General features: G+C 53.4%; 2 protein-coding genes across 2 annotated transcripts in view; one reads left to right on the top strand and one right to left on the bottom strand.

Moving 5' to 3' along the window:
• The first annotated feature begins 12022 nt into the window (after positions 1-12022).
• Nkx6-2 (NK6 homeobox 2) lies at positions 12023-13530 on the top strand. Its single transcript, XM_050137674.1, has 3 exons — positions 12023-12673; positions 12754-12926; positions 13116-13530. The coding sequence occupies exons 1-3, from the start codon at positions 12268-12270 to the stop codon at positions 13368-13370; spliced, it is 834 nt and encodes a 277-aa protein (XP_049993631.1). The 5' UTR covers positions 12023-12267; the 3' UTR covers positions 13371-13530.
• Positions 13531-15231: 1701 nt separating this feature from the next.
• Inpp5a (inositol polyphosphate-5-phosphatase A) overlaps positions 15232-17778 on the bottom strand; it is a 194325-nt gene continuing 191778 nt past the window's right edge. The window contains exons 14-16 of the mRNA XM_050137015.1: positions 17481-17549; positions 16615-16702; positions 15232-16531 (exon numbers count right to left, since the gene is read on the bottom strand). Coding sequence (XP_049992972.1) covers positions 16622-16702; positions 17481-17549 — 150 coding nt within the window. The 3' untranslated portion in view covers positions 15232-16531; positions 16615-16621. The remainder of the gene's footprint in view (positions 16532-16614; positions 16703-17480; positions 17550-17778) is intronic.

The raw sequence follows: 17778 nt of genomic DNA, 5'->3' as shown, positions 1-17778 counted from the left end.
AAAGGCCATTTGTATTCAATTAATGTTCCCTCGCATTAAGCCAGCACAATATTACTTCAGGCCACACATAACCCCACTGTCCTCTCGTTTTATTATGACGATGATGAAGAGAGAAACAACCGGTTTAATTATCCCATTTCCAACAGAGAAATCAATTTCAAAACGTCTTCACCCCTTGTAAAAGAGGCTGCCTGGTCCCTGGGACGGGCAGGGCAGGTGGGTGCGTTCAGGTGACTGCTACAAGCTTTAACACAGACACAGGGAGCTGGGTCGGTGGGGGCTGAGAAAAGCAGACCCAAGGCTACCCTCCTCGGTGACCTTGGAGACTACCGTTCTCTATGGTCAAGGTCAGCAGCCTCTCCATTGCAGGTTACCCTCAGGTTTCCTGGCTGTCTTCCACCTGTACAATCCCAGGGCCCTATAGTTTCCAGAGATGGGATCTGAGGAACCCCAGGGTGGCGGGCTTCCAAAGGACACCCCCACTCTTCACTCATTGAGATGGACACCACCCTCACTTCTCAGCTTCCTGCCAAGGTCCTGCAGGAGTTTACCGCCCACAGAGTCAGCTCTCTTGGTCCTTGGTCCGGGTGATCAAGGGCTGCTCCCTGCCTGCCATTCAATCACTAAAGCGCTGCGACTGGAGTGGTCTCATCATGGGACATTTTCATCACAACTCACAGAAACCCGAGCAATGACTAGATTAATAAATACCCTGGTGCCGTCGGCTAATGACCGGGATAGAGCTGATGACCAAATTACAGGGAGTTCTTAAATGTCCTTATTATAGATTTTAATCTTTGTGACAAGAGGTGAGAGATAGAGTTGCCTTGACTCGGAGGACGCCATCGCCCTCTGCCTGCTGTCCCATCCCCCACTGTCTGCTTCGAACCAGACTGAAGGGGAATGGAAACACAGCCAGGCAGAGACCAGGGACGCCCCAGCCTGAGTTCTACAGCCTGAGCCTAGAGCGGAGCCTGCAGGGGCTGCTGTCAAGTCTGAGCCAGAATTAAACTGCACGGGGCAAATGGAGTTGTATGGGCGTTTTCAATGACTTTAGGGCTTTTCCTGAGCAGCCAAATCCCTGATCCAAATCCTGCCCATTGGTGGGCTCGGAGATCCCAGACCCGAAACCTTAATGAAGGACACTATGCAGAGAGGCAGCTCAACCCTAGCACCTGGATGCCCATCTTCCCCAAACCCAGTGTTCCAGGGAAGCCAGGTGCACACTGTACTTGCTGCGGCAGGGACAGAGCAGAGGCACCTCAGGGTCCCTGGGCTGCAACCCAGATTTGTAGGGTTGTAGGGACCAATGAGACTCAGGAGATTTCCTCAGGAGCAGAGAGAGCATAGCCTGACAACAAACATGGCCACTTTACCAAGTTCCTGCAGAGGGCTGCCCCTTGCTACAGGCTGAAACCTGACGCCTGGCGCTTGGCAGTTCTTCATTTCTGATTCCCTCCCTTCCCTCCTGTCTTCTCCTCCTCTCCCCCTCACATCCTCTCCTCTCTCTGTGTGGGAGCAGTCACAGGTCGCTTAGCAGGGAAATGCTTAAATAAAGTAAGACTGAACTTTGACGGTGGGCGGAGACCTGAGGCTAACCCAGAGGCACATAGCAGGCTTCCCTCTCTGTGATACACGGCTGACTTTGGGCCACATTGATGTTTGCTTGTGTGTCTGTGTGAAAGCGCCGCAGCTCCCCCAGACTCCCCCTTGAACCCTACAAGGCAGGGGTAGGCCAAGACTGTCAGGAAACATCTCACCTTTCGGTCACAAAAATTGGAATCAATTACAATTATCAGACTTCTCTATACCTTGGTTTTCTCACTCTGTAAGGTTCCCCTATAAGATCTGATTGAGCCACAAAGTTAAATTGGAAAATGCAGACAGAAATATGCCTATAATTTATTTCACTTTCTCTCTGCGTGTATTCTGAATGAGGATTTAGCTCTTACATCTGAACAAGGCTCCATTACCCACTAGAGGGTCCAGTAACCTCCTCTCAATCCCTCAGGTGGCTGCCCCTGATATTATCTACTGCCCCCTACCCCCTCTCATGGCCTCTATAGGAATAGTCTGCTGTGCTGTCCCCATGGACCCTTAGGTCTGAATGAACTGTGCAGAGGTGCCCCGGTGATATGCTTAGTCCTGCAGGACCCACGAAGCTTAGGTCCACTATAAACCCACCAATGAGAACTTTAGGAGATTACTTGGTATCTGGACCCTCGTCAAGGCCTTCTCACAGACCCATCTTCCTCTAGCATGCCCCGGAACTGGGTTGCCTAAAAAAAAAAAAGCTGACGTTTCCTAATTTAAGGAGCCAGAGTGTTTGGGTGACAATGGGTTTTGGCTGCTCTGGGATGCTGTTTCTTTCTGTTTGTGTATTTCAGGTGTGAAGCATTGATCAGTCACATTGTCAGGCTGGCTTTTCACTGCCACCTGGAGGCCACATTTGGAATAGCTTCTGGACTCACTACTGGGGTGGGCGCGCCATCCTGAAGCTGTGATGTGAAACCTGGACTTCGGCAAGTGATGGTGAGAATAATAAGCACAAAGGCATTTGGGAAGTGAGAACAGAGCTGGGCAGAAGAGCAGTGTGACAACGGGTGTTATCAGCCACCAACTCACACATCAGGCTAAACACCAGGTCCCCTGGTCCAGACTGCCTGTTTCTAGGATCTCGCTATCACCTTCTTCTCCAGGGTCAGCGGTTGCTGAGTGCAGACAGTAGAGTCTGAACTGAGGCCTCATCACCTACCTTAAAAGTGGGGACAGAGTCTTCTGCTGCCGCCAGCTAGTGGTCATCGGGCTTGGGCCTTGTGATCCACAACCTGCCTCAGACAGACTTCTCCTAGGCCAGCTGTTGGTAGGGACCCAGTATCCCAATAGTCCCCATCACATGGCCTTTTGATTCTGCTCACTGATTGTTGTGATTGCTATAAAGTAATCTACAGAGTTAGTGGCCTCTGGACCTGGTTTTGATTTGCAAACAGAGGTTTCAATAAGGGCTCAAATCAGGAGGTCAAGTCTGGCTGGCTCAAACCTAGTATTTGGCTCCCAAAGGTCATGAAGGGAGGTCCTGATGGATCCTTTCTGCTCCTCCTGCTCCTCTCAGTACCAGCTCCCATGCCTCCCCACCTCCTGGCGGCTCCCTTTCCCTGGAGTCCAGAGGAGGGCTTTGAAGAGCTGCTGCTGTTTGGTCAAATGTACACACGATTCCTCAGTTTGAGATTTGCAGGACATTGCCCAGAGGAGCCTCTTCTGATTCATCATCCCATAAACGATGCTGGCTGGCAGCTGAGGGGCATTTGCGTGGGACCCCAGAACTCTCCCAGAGCAGCACATCATAGAACTCCCAGGGTGAGCATCCAATTTGGCACTCAAAGGATAAGTTCAATGGTGCTCCCAGGGTAAGTGCTCAAGAGTATAACCCACCAAGTGAAGCTCACTTACACCAAAATCCCAGCTCACAGCAGACCCGGGCACCATGAGTGCTCATCACACTTCCCTACAGGGGACAATCTGGGAGAAGTCCTCTGCTACAAACCAAAGCTATCGGGGGAAAATGCAGGTGTCAGGGGACAGCTTTATCCACCCTCTTCCCCATGAATTGAGAAAATGACGGTCAAAAATAATGCCAAGTGCACAGCCGACTCTGTAGGGTGAAACCACAGCTCTGTGGGGTAGGCAAGATGATCAGGAGTATGGGCATGTGCCAGGGACCCCATGAGACTGACCTGTCAGGGGCTAGAGTTAGAAGTTTAAAGGGTGCCCCAGTTTAACATTACTACATGCACAGCTTCTTAGGCCTGCATCTGGCCACCGCACCCCCATCCCTCTCAGACACCCGTGCAGGGCCCATAATTCATTCTTTCTCCCTCTGATTATGCACTTATGCACAGGTCAGAAATATTCTGTGTGTCCTTCAATTCACGTGTGTATTTCCTTCTTTTCTATATAGACATAAAGACACACAAACGCACACACACACACACACACACAGAGCACATGCTCACGAGTGCATAGAGTCATCTTTGGCTACAGCAATTGGGTCTGTCTGAACTTAACCTCACTCAAATAAGTCTTTGAGCTTAAACAAACGCAATGCTTCCAGGAACACTCAGAGCCTGATCCGTCAGAGAGAAGGACCCACTTGTCTTCCACTCCTTTCCGAAGACCTATCTCTCATTGTTTTTTTGTTAATGGGAGTGATGCGTGCTCTCAGGAAGAAAGCTCAGTGCTAAGCAGCAAAGGAAGCATTGGTTTGTCTGTCCATGAGTCCTGCATGATACCTGCCTGGGTGTGGGGTGCCCTCAGGGGCTTCCAAGCCTTACCAGAGTATATGCTGTCTATTTCACAATGAAGTATCATAAACCTTGAAACATTGAGCATATTTTTAGAATTGATTCATCAGACCTGCAATTCTGCCGCCCCCACTTGGCACGTTTGTGGGCACTTCCTGCGCACACTTGGCCCTCTCCTGTGATGATGGTCATCAAATATGAACAAGTGTGTCCACTTTGCGTTAATTGGGGTATCTTCTTTGAGGACAACATGTAGTCTGCTCTAGTAACTGTCACGGTGTTCACACAGTGTCTCAGGACAGAGAGTCCACCATCTTTACTGGTTCCTCCACAACTGATGGGAGCACACAGGGAAGAGAAGGGCAGGGCAGGGGCAGGGCAGGGGCAGTTCATGACCACAGGGTTTCTGTTCACTAACTATGCTTTCTTGTCATTTCCACCTTTAATGTTATGGTACCACACTTGTCCTCAGAACAAGCAGCACCTCCCCCACCAGCATCCACAGGAACAAAACACTACCCCTTGTGGTATAATTCTACGGTACATGGTAGTTGGCCTCCAACCTACTAATTCGCTTAGTGTCCATCGAAGCACCCAAGGAAGCACCCAGCACAGTTCCTACCCCCCATCTAATCAGATAGGGAGGTGGACAAAAGCCTGGGGACTGCGGAAAAAATGATTACAAGCTAGAACACTCAGATCGCATAACTCAAGGGCAATTGTTGCTGGTCCTCCCCATCCCAGATGTGGACAGCTAGGGCTGCAGGATGCCCTGGGCCAGGGCTTTGTGCAAGGTTGCTCAGGAAAAGCTTTCCCAAGATACTTGGAGGTCGCCTGCTTCGGAAGGTACAGACTTGGACACCAACTGAATCTCTCGTAATCAGAAAAATACCTCCACTCGCAGAGGGCCCTGCTCCTGCCTGAAGCATGCCAAGAGCTTCTTGGACACACACACACACACACACACACACACACTTTACCATTTCCCCCAGCCGGTGTGGTCCAATCCCATCCCTGTATCACAACAGCAATAGCCAGAGCAGTAGCCTTAACACAAATCTTTTACCAGGCTCAGCACTCAATTAGCTCCTGTGGCGCGTGGTCAGACCCCCTGGAGGCCCCTAGAGAGAGCTCATTACAAGCAATTGCACATCTGTGCCTGAGAGGCCCTGGGGAATTAGCTCTGCGCTGTGATTTACAGTCTCTTCTCTTTGTCCTTCCCTGAAGGAGACAAGATTCTTAGACCCCCGGGAAGACTGCACCTTGGGTGGCAATGTTACTGCCCCCTAGAAAGCCTTAGCCCTCTCCACCTCTTGCCCGCTTGCTCCTAGGGCAGGCCCTCGGGTGACTTAGGCAATTCTGCTCCCCAGCCCCCACATTGCCTCCCACTCAGGTTTCCAGCACATGGGAGAGGGTTGGGGGAGTTCTGCTGCCCAACTTGCTTGGACACAGACAGCTGTGGAGAAGGAAGATGCCCGGGTCTCCAAATGAGAGCCAGGTACTTTCCAACAAATCACAGCAGTGGAAGGGACCGAATACCCAAAGGCAGAGAAGAGAGGGACGGCCCAGGAGATGAGGTCGGGGCTCAGATTTGTTTGGAACAGAACACCTCATAGAACACCACATCCTTGAGCATCCAACTGCCACCGTGGCAGGGACATTAGCCATTGGTTCATCCAAGCTCTTTGAAACTTGGTACCTGGTGGTCTCAGTGCTAGCTTGGGACTAAAGAATCAACTGGATGGGACCAAAACCCAAGCCCAGCAGCCCAGGAAAGTTAGAAGATCCAAAGAGTTTCATTCTCCCAGAAGAGGGCATCCATAAGGAGGAGTGAAGCCTTTGTCTGGGAACGTTGTGGCAGCCACAGGAACTGAGGACGAGGATCCCCAGTGCTGAGCATGGGAGTCAGCCACACAGTGTGAATGAAGTATACTCAGCATCATTCTTGGAGACTACAGAAATGGGAGTCTCCCAGCAGGGCTGAGGCCGAGCAAAAGGAAGCCTTTAGATATTTCTGTGTCATTGGGGTAGTTGGAATGTAATTGCCCCCCCCCCCCGAACACTATTAAGTATGGCCTTGTTGGAGTGGGTGTGGCCTTGTTGGAGGAAGTGTGTCACTGTAAGGGCAGGAGATCTCCTATGCTCAAGCTACCCCCAGTATGGACACAGACTCCCTCTGCTGCCTGCAGATCAAGTTGTAGAACTCTCAGCTCCTTCTCCAGCACCACATCTGCCTGCGTGCCACCATGACACACCATGATGATAATGGACTCAACTTCTGAAACTGTAAGCCATATTATCCTTGTAAGAAATATTATCCTTTATAAGAGTTGCCATGGTCATGGCGCGTCTTAACAGCAATAGAAACCCTAACTAAGACAGCCAGGCAGAGATCAGGCTCCTAGAAGCCACCTGCATCCTCCCACCTGCCCTGACCGCAAGTCAGGCCTGAACAGTGTCACAGAAGCCATCTAAACTGAGGAGTTCTAGCCTCTTCTTTGCACACAGATAGGATCTTCCCTGGTTCCTGAATGACATACAGAGGAAGTGTGCTGGAAACAGGTCCACACATCCTTGTGAGGACCTTCCCCTATCTGTGACTGTCTGACCATCTGCCCCCCTTGGCCATTGATCAGGCTGTGGACCACGCTAGCATCCTAGGCACCGTAATGAGGTAGTCCTGGGGTCATTGCAGCCTCTTCCCCATCTAATACTTGGCAGGGCAAAGTAACTCCCTGGCGCAGTTGCCCTTCTTTGAGGTCACCCCTATGCACGGGCAAGCATGGATCTGTCAGTCTGGGAATCTGAATCTCTGGGAAAGTAGGAAGACATAGACTCTCCTGCCCTGCACTGGTTATGCCAGCTCTCAGAGGCTCTTCACCGCCCTCAGAGAGTAAGGGCAGTTTCTTCTCCCAGGACCTCAGTGAAAACATGGGAAAGAACTTCCCAGTCCCTCCTCACCCCTCCTGCTGGAGATGCTGCTCCTGACAGCCTGGATTGACCCTAATACCCAGAGAGCTATAGGAAAATAGGTTTGTGATAGAGATCAACTCCTCCCGCATTCATGTGGCGGGAAGACTGCGCTGCAGAACAGGCTCCTGGATGCTGCTGGCAGCGTTTTCCCTGGAGAAGGTAGCCAGTTCCGCCGAACCATGAAAGAAACTGGGTGGCACAACCTTCAGTTCGTTACTTTTCCCTGGAAGATGCCGCACATATAAAAGCAAACGGAGTGTAAAGGGGAGAACTGGAGTGAGGAGGTGCGGTGGAGTCCGCGGTGGGGCTCACAGGGAAGAAGATATCTGGCCAGGCTCAGCAAAGCCCAAAGGTCTGGGGAAAGAACAAGGGACTCCAACATTCCTAATCAACCTCAGGGGGCTCACCCTTCACTGACACCTGGACCCCTCCAGCCCTTCCTGCTGCTCAGGTGGTTTCCCGTCAAGAGGCAGAGGACAGACTTCCATCCTGCCTTGGGCCCTCTTTCTAGCTCTCCTTTAGCTTCCTCTGGTTCTTGAGTCCCAGAGCCACGTGTGCTATTCAAACAAATAGCGGCCCAACTCAGAGCTTCCCTCCCTGGCCCAGCTGTATACTTGGGCCTCTTGTTGGGGAGCACTGCCACTTGTTAGGGAGCACTGCCACTTGTTAGGGAGCACTACCTCTTGTTGGGGAGCACTGCCTCTTGTTGGGGAGCACTACCTCTTGTTGGGGAGCACTGATGCCCTGCTCCCCATCTTCTTCCTCACTTCCCTCTCACCAGGTGTTGGCGTGGTCTCAAATGAAACTTCCACGTGCTGTTTTGTTTTTGTCCTGAGGCAGCGTCTTCTTTGTAGCTCCCTGCCCTGGCTAGCCTTGAACTCATGAAAATCCACCTACCTCTGCCTCATGTTTGCTGAAATTAAAAAGATGGACTACCACCTAGCCTCTCGGACACTTTGGAACCCACTGTTCTGGCATATGTTTTTTTATTTAATCTTTTTTTTTCTTTTTTTCTTTTCAGTCCCCAAGTACACAGAACACGGGGCCCTTCATCCACAAGGGACCTGGAGCAGGCAGCGTGGGCTCCAGCCTGTTCTAACTGGCCTCTACTGGAAAAGGAGTCAGGCAGGTAGCATCAATTGAGCAGACGGGAGATGAAGAGGCCTCTGCCTCAGGACCAGGACCTCCTCCCTCCATGGGCCAATGCCCTTCTCCCAGAGCTCCTGGCTGAGCCTAGGGTCTATAACACCCTTAGTCCTCTGCTGCCCGGGCAGGGTTAGGGCACCAGAGGGCGCTGGAGAAAGGAGCGCCCATTTTCTCTTTTGTTGACTTTAAGCAACTCCAGAGCATCCTAGTGGGCCTCTTCAAATGTCCCAAAAATAGTGAAGGGCGGGCTTTAGCTTAGGCAATCCTTCGGGACCTTTGCACCCCACCTCTTCCCTTTTATCCTGAGCCCGTGAGTGTGGTCAGGGAGGTCAACAGCTGTAGTGATTCAACCATCGTTTTGCACCCCACTCCCCTTCCACCCCCACCTCCCCGCACGGGTGAAAGTACCCCAGCCCTGAGGCTAGAACCCTGCTTTCTGGGTCACTCACAGACATTTTGGGAAGTGTTCACACCCGTGCAAAGAACAAAGCTACCGAAGGGCTGCCAAAACTCCCGCCCAGAATGGGCGAGCCCAAGGCAGGGCGACAAGCAACTGCCCTTAGTCTATCTTTCAAGGCTAGGATCTCACTTAAAGCATAGTCTGGCTTCCTTAAAGCATAGTGTCCACGTGTCTGGGCGCCTCTCATGCTTGCAAGGTCACTGTGACAAGCTGTTCCCTTCCACGAACCCTCTGAAAAGGTGGTTTCCGGGAGACTCCCTTCCACCCTAGGTGGGTCACCTATTCTCCGTGCCCGCAACACTCCGGAATTAAGTTCCATTCACCTTTCCCGTAGCGGGGGGGGGGGGGGGAGTTGGAAGCCTTAATTAGCTACCTTCAGGGCACTCACCCAGGACAGGGCCACTAAGCACAGGCAGGTGCACGACAAATAAACGTAGACTAAGTGAAGTATCGAACGGCGAACAAATAATCTTGCAATCCGAGCTAAGTTTGCTCAGAAAGACAACTTAGACATTTTCTTCAAGACCAGGAGATGGCGAGCCTCTCCATAGCCACAGGGAAGGAGCCCCCAGGGATCGCATCTCCCTGGGCAGGCTGAAGGCTTTTGCGCCTTCTGACCGAGAGGAGAGAGCGGGAACCGGAGTTGGGAGGGGAGGGGCATCGTCTTTGGCCCAACCCAGAGGGCAGAGTCTGGGGGTGCAGGAGGAGCTCCGGGAGTGGGAACTCTGGGGAAGAGGGAGTTTAGTCCCTCTATTCTGACAGGCTGTGCTGGGGGAAGATGAATTTTGTGCCCAGTCCTTTCAGGGGTAGGAAGCGCCCCCACGAGCTAGGTAAGACAGCGCCTACAGAGAGCAAAACAACTCACTCCGCTCCTCATCCCGTACTCCAGTGCTCCAGCTTCATTCATCGGGAACACTGGCCTCACCGCACTCCGAGTCTTTGATCCCAGGGAGAGCAACGCAATGTGTATCCAGACAGAACGCGGGTGTCAGACCCAATGGAGCGGGCCAGGAGGTGTACACAGATCCAGGGCCGCTGAATTTCTCGATTCCTAGGTTTAACGAGGCTAGGACTTGCCTGTGAAAAAATCGGAGTGGAACTGCAGCGCTCCTCCTGCCTCACAACCGGGGGCTCCGCCAGAATGCGAAAGGTCAGCGCACACCAGCCCTGTCTCGGTGCGCCTTTCCGAATACTTTTTCCGAGGACCTGCTGTCTTCCTAGCTCTCGCTTCTATGTTCAGAGTCTGCTTGAAGTAGGGTAGGAGGTTTCAACACCTCCCACTCGGCCTGCCCTGCATTCTCCCGCCCCATCCCCACGCTGCTCCCAGCTCTGGGTCCCTCTTCGCAAGACCTGGAGCCTCTGGATTCCCTCGTGGTCTCCCGCGAGCCCAGCAAAGTCCGCACTCTACCACAGACTGTCCTTCCGAACCTCGGAGGGCACGGAGATTCTAACCAAAGTGGAACAAAAGTGAGGCAAGGGGCCGGTCTAAAGGCTGGGTACCATCAGCAGCCCAGGGGTCCAGAGGGCGGTGTGCTCTGCGCCGGTGCGCTGGAGGCAACTCAGCTCCCGCTGATCGCTAGCGCTCAATCTGATCCCGAGAGTGCAGATTCAGCCTAGGAATCCACTACACTGAAACCTCTAGGCGCTAGGGGCTACGAGCCAAATCTTTCAGTTGCCAGGTTGTGCAGGAGTCAGGGGCCACCACAGAGCTTATTTCCAGTTCCCATCATAGAATGACTTTTTAAGCCTTGACCTGTTAGAGACCCGTGGCGTCAAGACCCTGGCACAAACTGTAAGAAAACGAAAACGAACTTGTAAGAGGAGCAACGGGAATGGACGTTAGGCCCCTGCGTGGAGCCACTGGGATCATTTTCTTCCATGACAAAGAAACCCTGGAGACCAGGACAAAAAGGGGAAGTCGTTATTAACAATCTGCCCCACAAAGTCACTGGGCCTCTAGATCCCAGGGCAGGATTTGTGGTTCTGTTTCCACAGGTTGTATCACAATCACTAGTAGTTATTACACGGTTAACCGGAAGTGCCACCCAAGAGGACGAAAGAAAGTGTCAGTGTGTATCCTTCTCATAGCCTGCCTGGCTCTGCTCTAGCCCGCTACAATTTCATTCACCCCAGCAATTCTATGGGGGTGAGAGGCCGCTCTACTAGAAAACGATTTAGAGCCAAGTGAATCCCACAGGCCAGTCTATAATCCGTGCTCTGCCCTCTAGACTGCAAGCGCATATGCATCTTAAGTCATTGAGTGTGGTGATTTTTTTCGTCTTGGATCTTGAATTCCGAGGTCGCTGCCTGCATCCCGGGCCTCGCCGCCTGATCAACTCGTTGGAAATCCACGGGCAGGCGAATCCTGGCCCTGAATCTCAAGGTCTGGCTCAAGTAACCTCCCAGGTGAATGCCTAATAATCAGAAAACCTCGAAGGAAAGGCCGATTCCCCATCCAACTACAAGGAGTTCGGACCCGCGGGGCTGGGGGCAATGTATACACCAACAGGCACGTGCATAGTACCAGGGCCACCGGCCTTGCCAGGACATTACCTGGAGCCAATGTCAGTTGGCAAATTTTGGTAGATCTGAGAGAGCCAAATATAACTATCTGGTCACTAGATTCCACCCTTTGCGTTCAGGAAAGTGATACCCACAAGTTCACTCCAATTGGCACCACCACAAGTTGGGGAGGCTAAGGAATTGCAGTATGGGGCTTGGGCTCTGGTCCAGGATGGAGCCCCGTAGACCTGTGGCATCCAGCCCTCCCAGGCTTTTCCCTGAGCTGGGCGTACTGAGCTTGCGGAGTGGATCTTGAAATCTACATTCTTTCGGTTGATAAAATATGTTCTCGTATTTTTTCCTGATTTTCTCATTAAAATCTTTGCCTAACTAAACTCCCATCCAACGGGATTTATTTCATCTCTGGGGAGATAAATCAGGGGGCAAATTTACAGCCCCGGAGGCACCTGCCGCGCTAATGGGCCCTTCATGGAGTGCACGGCCGGCGGGGGCGCGCGCAGACGGGCGGAACGTTGGCCAATGGCTAGTTCTCCAGTGCCTACAGCCAATCAGCGCGCGCGCCGCGCCCAGGCCCCGCGGTTATCAGTGCGTCGGTCCTGTGCTTCGCTGCTCCGACCTGCCCCGGAGCAGCAGCTGCTGCCGGTCCTAGTATCCCTGCCTTCTTTTTGTCCGCTGTCCATTCCGCGTTGCAGCCGTCGGTCCTCCTGCTTTCCCGCGGGGGCCGTCGGCGTCCGTCTGAACGCGTTCCACGCGTCCCAGTGCAGCCGGCGCCCGTCGGCGCTGCGCTCAAACTTCCCGAGTCGGAGGGCGCGGGCGGTGGCAGCGGGGCCCGGATGGGAGCCCGGGTCGGCGGCGGCGGCGCCCATGGAAGCTAACCGCCCGGGCGCGTTCGTGCTGAGCAGCGCGCCTCTGGCTGCGCTGCACAACATGGCTGAGATGAAGACGTCGCTGTTCCCCTACGCGCTGCAGGGTCCGGCGGGCTTCAAGGCGCCCACGCTAAGCAGCCTTGGTGCGCAGTTGCCTCTAGGCACTCCTCACGGCATCAGCGACATCTTGGGGCGGCCGGTGGGTGCAACGGGTGGCGGCCTTCTGGGAGGTCTGCCCCGCCTCAACGGGCTCGCCTCGTCAGCAGGTGTCTACTTCGGGCCCGCGGCAGCCGTGGCACGGGGCTACCCCAAGCCGCTGGCGGAGCTGCCTGGGCGCCCGCCCATCTTCTGGCCCGGAGTGGTGCAGGGCTCTCCCTGGAGGGACCCGCGCCTAACCGGCTCGGGTAAGTGACCCGCGCGGGTTGCGGTGAGGAGCGGGGCTGGGCGCGGGCCGTGGACGGCGCTCATCCGCTCTTCTTCGTAGCCCAAGCCGGAGGGGTCCTGGACAAGGATGGCAAGAAGAAACACTCGCGGCCGACGTTCTCGGGCCAGCAGATCTTCGCGCTGGAGAAGACTTTCGAGCAGACCAAGTACCTGGCAGGCCCAGAGCGCGCGCGGCTTGCCTACTCTCTGGGAATGACCGAGAGCCAGGTGAAGGTGAGCTCGAATGGGCCGGGGTCCCGCAGTGTTGTGGCGGGGCCAGGAGCCCGCGTCCTGCGAACGGCGGGAGAGCGGCCGTTCTTCTGCGGCCTGGCCGCGGAAAGCGCTGGTGCCAGGCGGGTCCGGAGTGCTGGTTGATTTGGCGAGCCTCGGTGCCCGCCTCATGGTCCCTCCCCAACCCCCCAGGTGTGGTTCCAGAATCGGCGGACCAAGTGGCGCAAGCGACACGCGGCAGAGATGGCGTCGGCTAAAAAGAAGCAGGACTCGGATGCCGAGAAGCTAAAGGTGGGTGGCTCAGACGCGGAGGACGATGACGAGTACAACCGGCCCCTGGACCCCAACTCCGACGACGAGAAGATCACGCGGCTACTCAAAAAGCACAAACCCTCGAACTTGGCGCTGGTTAGCCCGTGCGGTGGCAGCGCGGGGGACGCCTTGTGAGGATGCGGCCAGGCCAGAGAACCCGGGAACGGGGGCGCGCGGCATGCCCCGACGCCAGCCGCCCAGCCGCAGTGTGTATATATATTTTTACAGAATAAGTTATAAAGCGGACATTGGCGCGGCCTCGGCGTGAGGTCCGGAGTGCGGGGTTTGGGCTGGTCAATTTGTATAATCAATAAATTATTTAACACGTCCCCGTCGGAGTTGTGGCTCCCAAGGCTGCACATCGTGTTTCTTCCTTACGGAGCTGGCGCCAGCGGGCGGGCAGGCGGCAGGATTCTCCGACCCCACCTGTTCCCCATGTGGGCGCCAGGGCCTGGTGCAGGGCCAGGGCACGACAGTGCTTGATGACGACCCGGGGCCCGTGTGCGCCTTGGGTTCAGAGGCTGAGCGCATGGTGATGGTCCCAGAGCGCACAGTGATGGCAGTTTACAGGAGAATGGACCTGGTGAGACTTGAGCGTCTGGAGCCCAGGCCAAGCAAAGGCAGTTTTCGTTGCTCCGGGAAGGGAAGGACACGGCAGCTCAGTGCTTGAACGAGCCGGACCAGCAGGGAACTCGGTGGAAGAGACCCCAAAGCAGGTATGATTTCTATTTCCTGTGGCCAGAAGTATGGCATCCGCTGCACCCCTACCAGAGATGTTCAATGCTGACTCAAATGGATGAAGTTGGGGCAGACATTCAACCATACTTGAAGGGGGCCCCAAAGTCCAGCAAGGCTTGCCCGCATTGCAAGCAGCTGGCGCCCTCGCGCTACTCTTTAAATTTTTTTTTCTTTTTGTGCAAGCTGGGGCAATGAATGTGCCTGTTTTTCAGTGCCCTTGTCCTGGTTCGGGCCAAAATCAGCTCTGCTTCAAAGCATGGGCTGCGTTCTATCACAAGGATTTCATAATGATTATCCCATTTAGCCAGAATTCTAAATATTTTAAATTTAAGTACTTACTGAAGTCCAGCTGCGGGTAATAAGGCCTGAGGCTCTGCGCTCCGCTGGGCCCCAGGCTATCAGTCTTAACAGAGACTAACTGGGAGAAAGCATGGCTTTAAGCAGGGCTGCAGAGATGGTGAGAATCCTTGCCCGCCTGCCCGCCCATGCAGCTCAAAGCCTTCAGCCTGTTTTAGCTGCCCTGACACCCGCCACTGGTTTCTGAGGGCCCTCAGCGAGGGTCACTCCTACCTGAGCTAGTATGTAAAGCAGCCGTGCCCAGCCAGGGAAGAGCCTGGCTTCCCTCCTCGGTAGACCCTTTCAGGGCTACAATTCTCTCTCTGTACGGTGGGGGGGGGGGGGATGGATACCCCACGTTCAGCTTTGGTTTTCTCCGCCCTGCACAGCTGCACCTTTTAATGCACGGATCGTCAAATGTGTAATGTCAACACGAGCTATTCACGATAAGATTTCTATTGCACTGCATTTAAAAGATATTTATTAGAATCACGAGAAGCTAATGTTTTGTTTTGCCTTTTGTGCTGTGGCTCCATCAACTAAAGTCAAATGCTTCTTTCGATCCACTGGCTTTCTTTTAAAGGAACCCAAAGATTTTGTTTTCTTAAGTGGGGCAGTGTGTTGTTTCTGTGTTGTTTCTCGACCAAAGTTCAGAGCAGAGAAATTTTGTTGCAGGTTTTGTTCAAAGCAAAAGAAAAGCATTTGTATAATTCCATTTGAATTAGTGAGGGACCAGGCTTTTTACACTACAGTAAAAAGTCTGAGGTGATTTTTCTGAGGGCTTGGTGCCCTGTGGCAGAAGGGGACACTGAGATTCCCAGAATGAGAATGGGCCAGAGCAAACAGGACACAAAGGAGACCGCTCTGGCACTTAGCATGTCAAAGCCACAGGAGAGTGAAGCAAGAGACAGGGCACAGGAACTATTTCACCATGATCAATTTTATTGCTTAGGAACCGAGCAGTCACTTCCAGAGGCCTTCAGAGGAAGGACCCACAGCTGGAACCCACAGACAACCGCTGCGGACATGGCACATTGGCAAGCAGCGACCATGGCAGTCACAGACCCGACCCTGGCATCAAGGACACAGGCCGGCTTTCGGTGATTTCTAGGGAAACCGACATTAACTCGCGCCTCCGCCCCATCCAGGAACTGTAGTGTTCAGAAGTAAATCAATAAAAGCACGCTGTGTTTCCTCAGCAGGCTCCGCAGGCGCCTTCCGTGGTACTCAGTGCTGGGTGCGAGTAAGGGCAACAGGCTGTGCCCAGCATCACCCATCGCTTCTCTGCCACGTTTACACACAGCCCATGCTAGAAGCAATCTGTGGGAAGTGGACGAGGCTACTTCTAATTCTCCCACGAGATTATGGTTTTAATGTAGGATACTTGGCACCATAAAACGGTAACAAAAGACAGACAAAACGGTTTACAAAATTCTTAAAAGGTACACCCAGGCTAGCTATAAACTTCACATTCAGTTCTCAGTATTACACAGAAAAAGGCAGGAGAGTGACAAGCTGCTAGTGCAGGCATGCCGCAGGAACCCTCTCCCCTGGGCACTCGCTAGGCCCTGTCTCAGGAACCTGCTGACTGCGGATGGACTCGCCATTCAACTAGACTGCGGTTCTGCCTGCTTAGGACACTCGTGCACTCATACTGGAAAGTATATTCAGCATAAGTTTTGGTAAGATTTATAAATTATTTTTAAAAAGTATATATTTATATGTATTTATATATATAAAAATGGAAAGCAGCTGCAGTGTGATTCAGACGCCATGGAACATGGCAGTAGAGTCAGACCTCGGGGCCTCGGGCTTGAGCACACACGGCAGCCTTGCTGCCTGGGCTAATGCCCGGCACACTCCTCCTGGCAGAGAGGGACGCTGGACACCTGGGGCTCTAAATGGAGAAGCTTCCTCCACAGACAATCATTAAAAATGGAAAACTGTGAAGTCTAAAATACAGGCGCTCGGCTGTCTGTTAGAGTTTTGGCAATAGGACTGTGGCTTGATTAAACCCAATATGTCTACAATGTCACGTGACAGACACGACAGTGAGGTATGTGAGGCTTTCCGGAGGTCCGGAGGCTGAAGCGAAGTGTGGGGCCGGCCGTCTAGCAGGTGATGCTTGGGCGGGTTCCGATGCAGCTGTTAGGAGGATGAGTTCGATACACTGCTACAGGGAGGTCTCTCGAGGATCCTCTCATGGCGCTGGCACCTCTTCCCTGGAGTGGAATTAGTAATTTGTTAAAGGATCAAACACACCAGGAAAGCTGCAGAAAAGAGAGCAAGGAGGAGCCATATTTACCACCACGTCACTGCACGACACAACACTTGTGCACATGGGCGTGAGGTTTACCTGCCCCAGGTGCGATTCGGAAGGCCAGGAACACCGGCTGCAGTGGGAGAAAAGGGGGAAGTCAGCATGCACAGCTTGCCGCCCACAGTTCCCAGACTCTGGGCCCTCATGTCTCCTGAGCTTCTGGAACTCAGTCTAGAGGAGATGAAGGCAGTCCGTGTGTATGAAGCAGGGATTGAGATAGCCTGGACCTGGGAGCTAAGAGCTGGGCCATGAAAGGACCCACACAAACTCTTTGGGTTCCAGAGAGGAATCAGTGTAAGGGACTGTGGAGTAAGTTCCAAATGCAGAGGGATGTATGCACCGGTGACCAGGGTATGCAGTGTCCCTCCCTCAGAGCCCTTAGATATGGAGGATGTGGACTTGTCTAATTTGGCTGAGATTTGTCACCTGGCCTCATGCCACTGGGGTGGTGGGCCACTCTGGGTTCAGGGCAGCCATGCATGGGAAATCTGTGCAGATGGTCAATGCACACACACCTGGTCTGTGAGACACACCTGGTCTGTAACCTCACTCTGACAGGAATGAGCCCAGCATAGGAAGGCCAGGAACACAGCCCCAAAGTATACTCAAGAAGCAGCCTTCACTCATAACCAGCTGACATGATGTTTCCCACACAGTGAGATTATCTTCTGTTATGATTGATCATGTCTTCTGCTTACTCATCCACGCATCCTTTGGTATTTTATTAAAATGAAATTAACTCAGGTTGCTTGCTTGGTAAAGTCAGACAAAAGGAAATGATATGATACCCACACACTACCCACCCACAGGGGTTCAGCCCATGAACCTCAGTGGCACACTGCACACATCACCTTGTGGTCTCCCATGCAGACATTAGGCCCGATGTGGTCGTATGTGGCAACTTTCTCCTCGCTCTCTGACTGGAAGCAAACAGAGAGAGGGGGTGTAAGAAGGCTGAGGCAATGTGCGGTCCTTCCAGGAGGGGACAGGCAGGGGCTTTTGGGTATCCTTGGGCTAAGAGGGGAGGGGCTGTTGCAAGAAGGCTTTGGCAGGGCGGGGTGGGGGAGGGCTAGGCTGGCTGGCTATGTGGCTGGCTCTTCTGCTGAGAGGAACCCTGCCTCTAGAGGAGAGGGGTGGCTGGTCAGCCTA

This window comes from Alexandromys fortis, unplaced genomic scaffold (genome assembly GCF_014885135.2).
Source record: "Alexandromys fortis isolate MF-2015 unplaced genomic scaffold, M_Fortis_MF-2015_v1.1 scaffold_3, whole genome shotgun sequence".
NCBI classification, from domain to species: domain Eukaryota; kingdom Metazoa; phylum Chordata; class Mammalia; order Rodentia; family Cricetidae; genus Alexandromys; species Alexandromys fortis.
This window is presented reverse-complemented; position numbering and strand designations above follow the sequence as displayed.

Bases quoted from the DNA above. Each gene is read 5' to 3' on its own strand.
- Nkx6-2 (XM_050137674.1), top strand. From the start codon at position 12,268: ATGGAAGCTAACCGCCCGGGCGCGTTCGTGCTGAGCAGCGCGCCTCTG. The intron at 12,674-12,753 runs GTAAGTGACCCG...TCTTCTTCGTAG, and splicing joins CCCGCGCCTAACCGGCTCGG to CCCAAGCCGGAGGGGTCCTG. The intron at 12,927-13,115 runs GTGAGCTCGAAT...CCAACCCCCCAG, and splicing joins TGACCGAGAGCCAGGTGAAG to GTGTGGTTCCAGAATCGGCG.